Below are 6981 nucleotides of genomic sequence, written 5' to 3'. Positions count from 1 at the left end.
CCGAAAACTCAGAGTTTTGCCGAATTTGGAGTTCACGAACTCAGAGTTCCAACAAAACCTGCTTCTTGAAACGGGCCCCAGGACTAAGAAATTTGATTTCTAAAACAAATGGTGCATCCTTTCTTTGTAATGTCCGTATTTCCAATAAAAAATATTGATTTCAGCAGTATTTTCTATAACTTATATATTTTCTTATTTAGAAACTGAGGGAAATATGTTGCATCAAACCCCTAATTGAAATTCGGATTTGTTTGTTTATTTATTATCCGTCCATTACGTCAGAGACCAAAGAATGCGCATGCGCTGCACAGAAAAGGAAAATAATGGACTCGAGTTTCGAGTGTATTCCTGCTCAGTCAGACACTTCAAATAACACTGTCAGTTCCCCTAACGCGGCTTCTGTCACCGACACTGACAGAGTAATAAACACTAAAAATGATAGTGTCCATGTAGAAGGTGAGTTGTGTTTAGAGTGTGACATTTCAATCGTCGCGCGCCTTTCTGCGAAACGGTATTAGCATCTGAGCTAACTGGCTAGGCAGCTCTTTAAATTTTGGGAGCTAGTTAGCCTCCTAGCTGAAAATGCTATCCCCAGCTGTAAGGTGAAGCGTCTTTCAGGGTTTTGTTGTAGCTTTTTAGCAAGGTGTTTATGTTCTGAGCGCACAGGGTGTTTAAGAGGGAGTCATCTATACATTTTAAAACATTTGTGGAATTTTCTTCCTATTTTGTTTTCCGACGCGAGCTTTGAAAGTGATGGAATCCTGTTTCCGGATTTGACACACAGCTTCTCAGAGACCACAAAGTAGAAGTTCCTATCAAACAGTTTAGTCTAATCAAGCTATTAGTTGCTTTAAAAACTATTTACAAATGAAAAGATAAAAGAAACTACAAGAAGCTCCCTTATTGGGTCGGATCTCTGCTAAGGGTAAAAGAAAGAGAAAAACAAGCTTTTATTTTGAAATGACTCCTAGTTTTAAACAGCCAAGCGCCGCTGTGGCAATCATTTGGTAAGTACAGTATTTTAAGTATATGAACAAAAATACACAATTCAAGCTGCGTTTACATTAACCATAATTAGATTTGATATCAAAATATAGAGCAAAAAAATCTTATTTTGCAATCCTCATAACCACAATAAACTACAACATGATGGGGAACATAAGATATAAAACGTATTTTATTTGTTATCAAATACTGAAATTATATATAAGTATAATGTGACCCTTCTTTTTGGTAAAACGTGGAATAAAAACATGTTTTCACTGTTTCCCATTTTAAGATGGAGTTAATTATTTGTTGTAAATTTAGAAAAATAGAATCCTTGATGTGAATGTTCCTAATAATGTGAATGTCTGTATTCAATATCCATTCAAAACATTTCAGTTATACCTATTTAATCTTTTTTTGTTGCTTTGTTTTTTTGCGTATAATAATTGGAAAGGAAGGGGGATCCATTAAACAGTTTGATTTTAATTATTTTGATTTCTGGGTTGTGCAAGAGCAGAATTTTATAAGTATTTAGTGTTTTAATGAACAAATTAGCGTGTCAGGGAGTACAACGAGAATAAAACTAAAAGTCTTTCTGCGTCCATAAGAGACAGGATTTCTCCTGATGTGCAGCAAACACGCATCACGCTTGAACAAACAGAATAAAGGCAGCCAAGTGTGAAATTAAAGGGCTTTTTGTGTGGTAGAAGCAGCATTTAAAATGATTATAGCATAATTATATCATCAGCATATGCAAAAATATATATACTTTTAAATTTTTTTTATTTTTCCTGCCAGTGTTCCTATAATACATAATTTTAAAAATATTTTTAATGGATTTAAGTGTGTTTGGATGTTTTTAGAAAACACATCTATAGAATTTAATTATAATGAGAATGATTGAAGCGTTCTTTATTAAGATGAATTGTGTTTAAATATAATCTCTTCTGTATCAGGTCCCCTATAAACCTGTCCTTTCCTCCTCCCTTTCATGCAGGAGAAAAGAGCGATGAGCAGCTGCTACAGGGTCTCCTCACTGACAGTTACTGTCATGTGTGTTCCTCCAAGTTGTTGTTTGAGTCTCACAGACAGTCCCACTATGAGGTATAAACCTGTTTTTTTACTTTATTTTAAAGACTTCCAGTAGCAGGGGTGTGGTACGAGTTCTTTGAAGTAACAATCCCTTGTCTTCCGACTGCAGGGAAAGAAACACGCTCAGAAGGTCAAAGTGTACCTAAGGACATTAAGAGGAGAGAGGAATGCCGAGTTCAAGGTTAGCGCTGAGTATCAGATAATGCTTTGTATCTTAAGTGCAGTTTTTTTTTTAATCAAATGACTGAAAATCGGGATCGCTTGAAGACCCATTACATTTGATCTTGTGTTCAGTTTTCTGAAATATTTGAATATATTTTCTGTATTTTTTTCTCTGATCCTTGTGTTTTTTTTGTAACAGCGAACAATGCAGAGAGATAAAAATCGTTTCTGTGAGCTGTGCAACATGGTGTTTAGCTCTGACGTGGTGGCAAAATCCCACTATGAAGGCAAAACGCATTCAAAAAATCTGCATAAACAAACTCTTCATCCTCCAGGCAAGTGTTGAAAGATCAAAGTTATTTGTATTACTTTTATTAACTAATTTCTTCAATTATTTTGACTTGCTAAGAGAAACATGTTTATTTCTTGCAGACAAAAAAACTGAAGAGCTTCTTTCGCCAAATCCTGCTGATAAAGTTGAGCAGAAAGCAGCCGCAGATGTTCACGGGGACGCAACTGCTACAAATTCCAACCTGAAAGACCCTGACAGGTACTGCTCGCTTTGCGCTGCGTCCTTCAACAACCCTCAGATGGCTCTGCAGCACTACAACGGACGGAGACACCAGAGGAATAAGGCGAGGCAGGAGCTCCTCAAAAAGCTGGGAGACGATGTACAACAAGGTACTTAAGCATCTTCTGGTGGAAGATGGAGTTTTGTCTTCATTAGGAAAGTTTTATCCAGACTCTAAAATAGCATTGAGCTTTCCATTTGTTTCCAAGAGACATGCTTGCATGCATCAATGTCCCACCACTTACATTAATGATCACAAGCTAATTAGGTACACTGCAAAAACTGAGTTTTAAGAAATAAAAATGCTTCAAGAAAAATGTTCAGTTTTGCAAGAAAAATTATTTTATCAATATAATTAGCAAAATAATGAGAAAACACGTCTCAGTGAATACGAATATTTTTCCCAAAATAAGAATTCTTGGTAAGACAATTTTTCGTATGGTTTTTGGCTTATTTAAATAATTTTTTTCAAATTTTAAGAATTTTTGACTTATTTCTAGGGAGCCTGTTTTTGCAGTTTATAATGGATGAGTTCTGTAGTGCTCAGTGAGTTTGAGGCACAGATTTAAAGCAAAACCAGGTGACTGTAAAGTCATTCATGCAATCATGAAATCTGCCTTAAAGCAAAGAAGAAAGAAGAAGAGGCAAAAACAATTCATTCTGAGAGTGATGTTTGACCAAAAAAAGATTAGTATTTTTCACTTCAGTGTTTGTAAGAAAAGAAAAACCTGAATGCAGGAACGCTCTGGTGTCTGAACATTGCCTTACAGCACAAATCAAACCCCAAATTTAACATCCATACATGAATTAAAAGGCTGAAACTCATTATTTTTTCTTTTTTTTTCTTGTATGAGCTGTGTTTTTGTAAGGAAACCAAAACACTAATAATGAATTTGAATTCAGTGTAATTCGCGCTTTTTTGTGCATCATTTTTGGTCTATTTGAGCACACTTATATTCATATTATATGGTGTTTGCTCAAAACCCTTCTATTGTATTCAATTTTTTATATTGGTGGGGATAAAATATTGTAGCAGATTCGTTGATTAAAGCAAAAACATGACTTTATGACTAAACTAAATTAAAGAAACCTGAATTTATTTCTAGCAATTAAAAAAATCGCTTATGTTTCTGCTTTTAAGCCCCTCAGGGCCAAATCAAGTTTTAGTAACAGAAAAAAATGTGATATTTGAGGAAAATTTTCATATGTAGTAGGTAGTTAGCGTTTGCAAATCTGCAGCCCTGAAGGGGTTAAGTTGATGTTAAATTTAGTTATTTTTGGAGCCAAAGTGATTTGATGCATATCTGTATTAATAGCATGTCTGGGGGTGAATGCCACAAAGTGCAAAATAAAATAAAATGTGTTTCCTCCTGAAGCTATAAACCAACATTGAGGCAAATCACTGTCAGCCATGATGGTTAACTCCCCTCACAGAAAAGCTGGGTAACGGTTTGCAAAGAAAATGTTAGCTTCAGGTAGTGAGGATGTGTAGTTTTCTGGTTAAATCCTTTAAAGCGAAGAGGTAGAAATGAACAGATAAGAAATGATTCGGATCTGTTTGTGTTTTTAACCTTTTCGACCCCTTCTTCTTCAGCCAACTCCCTGATGTGTCAGATATGTGGTGTGCCGTTTGATTCTGTGGAGATGTACCAGGCTCACATGCAGGGAAACAGACACCTGACCAGGTAGGAAAAACACGAGGCCTCATGACAAAAAGATTTGAATCAAAGCAGAAAATGTAGTTTTGTCACAGCACAGCAATAAAATAGCAGATTTTTTTCTCACGTAAAAATCATCTAAGTTTTTTTTTTTTTTTAATCTAACTTTAAAAAAAAAATAGTTGAGAACCAGTTGATTTCATTAACAGATAAAGCTTAAATAAAAATTGTATAACATTTTCCTTTCCTTCTTATTCATTTTTTAAATCTATAATTATCAAATAAATGGCTTTTTTTTTACCTGAGTGATTCATAACGTTTCTGTTTTAACCAGGGAGAAGAAGATCAGCGAGCTGTTTAAATCCCAGCCAAAAGTCTACAACACATTTGCAGATGAACTTGCAGATTACATTCAGGTCCAAAAAGCCCGGGGAATCAATCCTAAGACCAGTCAAGTCCTTGCTCAAGATGACGCAGCAAAGGGGGACCAGGAAGAAGTCGAACCACAGGAGGTGTCGGACGACTGGGAATCGGCAGAAACCATCCCCAACTTCCACCCTCCTCACCCCTCTCAGCCTGGACCGTGGCATCCTGTGTATCCGAGGCCGGCCTGGCCTCTCCATGAGCCTGAATATAACGGGCCTCCTCCACTTCTTCAGTGCTCAGATCCTCCGCGGTTCATGCTTGGTCCCACAGAAAGTGGGCAGCACAGAAGACATTTAAGCTCCTCTTCGTGTAGTACGCCATCCTCCTCCTCATCTTCCTCCTCCTGCAGCTCTTCAACAAGTGACAGCGATGACGGCGATGATGGCAGGAGGAGACCAACCAGGAAGAACGGACTCATGAAAAGAAAAACCGAGGGGTCAGACAAAGAGGGGAGGAGGCTGAAACGTCAGAGGAGAGGAGGAGAGAGGAGGAAGAGGAGGAGAAAAGAGCAGTCTGCAGAATCTGAGGATGAGGGGAGAAGACAAAAACAAGGAACTTCTAGTAGTAAAAAACACCAAAAGCAGGAGAACATTGACGGGGACGTCACGGAGACAGAAAAAGATCCTCATTTACAAACTAAAAGCAGTGCTGGACACGATAAACAAAAACTCAAACACAGAAAGGAGAAGAAGAAAACAAAAGACAAACCTGATGGAAGGACAGAGGAGGAGAAGCTTTGGGACGACTCCATTCTGGGTTGTTGATTTAGCAAGAACTGATTCTACCGATGAATGAAATCATTAATTTATACGTTTGTAATTTTTTGTAACTTTATTAACTTTGACAACTCCTTGGAAACTCTTAGGTGTCAATTAAAGTATTTAAATCCTTTGTTTTTGTAAAACTAAAAATAATGTTCTCGATCAAATGTGTTGAGGATGTAGTGTAATTCCTTTGTTGGTCTGGTGGTGGCGCAGTTGGAGCTGAAGAAGCCACTTGGATGAAGCCTCTTCTTGATCACCTCCATACTCCAGCTGCTGTTTAGAACAACATGATCTGAAGAGCAGATGTGGGTCAAGTCCAATTTTTAACAAAATATAAAAAAAAATCCTTTACGTTTTTCATGAAATGATTATAAATTTTGGGGTGAAAAAAAACATCTTGTTGTTAATCTGCCTCCACTGCTCACACGTCAATGTGGATTTGGATGTATTGCAGATCCAAACATCACAAGAAGTGTTTTAGGTCAGACAGGTGCAAGAGTTCAAACAAGGACAGCTTTTTACAAACGCCAGAATTCATCTTTAGAAACAGTTGACATATTCTTACAGGAGCAAACTGAAAATAAAATACAAAAAAGCACTTGTATAAAAGCCAAAATTCCTCCCGTTTAGCAATTAAGCTGTACAAAACACAGCAAAATTCAAACACAAAAATGTTAGATATATTTGTTTCTAAAGAGGGTAGAACAAAACTGTCTGGTAAAAAAAAAAGTCAGGCTAAAACATTCAGAGGAACCTTTCAAAATAAAAGAAAAATAATTGCAGATATGCATTTATAAGCCAGTGAAGTTTCAGAGGTTGTTAAATAAAGCGAATTTTAAGAAAACAAAAAACTCTGCTCGTGACTTAAAATGTTGAAGCAGCGAGACCAACAAAGGCCTCTCCGCTCTGCCGTGTGTGAGGAGCCTCTCTGAAGCCCCCTGAGATCTCCTGTTTTCAAAGAATCCTGTGGTCTCGCTCCTTCTCTTGCTCGGATCTGCGACCCCCGTACGGCGTTCAGCTGCCCACATCCTTTAAGCCTCTCCAAACCTTACCTACGGAAGAACGAAGAGTTACTTTGAGGCTCACTTAAGCAAACTTTCTTTTTTATTTTGTGTAAAGTCTGACATATGAACTGATAATGCTGCTGTTTTTTCTAAGTTGCACTAAAACAAGTTTGGACTCTGATTCTAAGCTCTAATTATTACATTTTTTCAAAAGATCTGTGGATTAAATGTTGGTTGTGTGCGGCGTAATTGGTTTCTTTTTATGAAAAACAGAGCTAAAACCTATTTCTGAGTGTTATGAGGTTGCACTGTAAAAC

At 37.0% G+C, this 6981-nt stretch overlaps 1 protein-coding gene across 2 annotated transcripts; it reads left to right on the top strand.

The window, feature by feature from the left end:
- Positions 1–284: 284 nt before the first annotated feature.
- zmat1 (zinc finger matrin-type 1) lies at positions 285–6511 on the top strand. 2 transcript variants are annotated; one of them, XM_024270538.2, is made up of 7 exons: positions 285–456; positions 1985–2091; positions 2189–2260; positions 2441–2576; positions 2674–2922; positions 4407–4497; positions 4805–6511. In XM_024270538.2, the coding sequence occupies exons 1-7, from the start codon at positions 324–326 to the stop codon at positions 5658–5660; spliced, it is 1644 nt and encodes a 547-aa protein (XP_024126306.1). In that variant the 5' UTR covers positions 285–323; the 3' UTR covers positions 5661–6511. The 2 variants fall into 2 exon arrangements, with proteins under 2 accessions (XP_024126306.1, XP_036067853.1); XM_036211960.1 differs by lacking the exon at positions 285–456 and adding an exon at positions 513–1007.
- Positions 6512–6981: the final 470 nt, after the last annotated feature.

This window comes from Oryzias melastigma, linkage group LG5 (assembly GCF_002922805.2).
Source record: "Oryzias melastigma strain HK-1 linkage group LG5, ASM292280v2, whole genome shotgun sequence".
Taxonomy (NCBI): Eukaryota; Metazoa; Chordata; class Actinopteri; order Beloniformes; family Adrianichthyidae; genus Oryzias; species Oryzias melastigma.
This window is presented reverse-complemented; position numbering and strand designations above follow the sequence as displayed.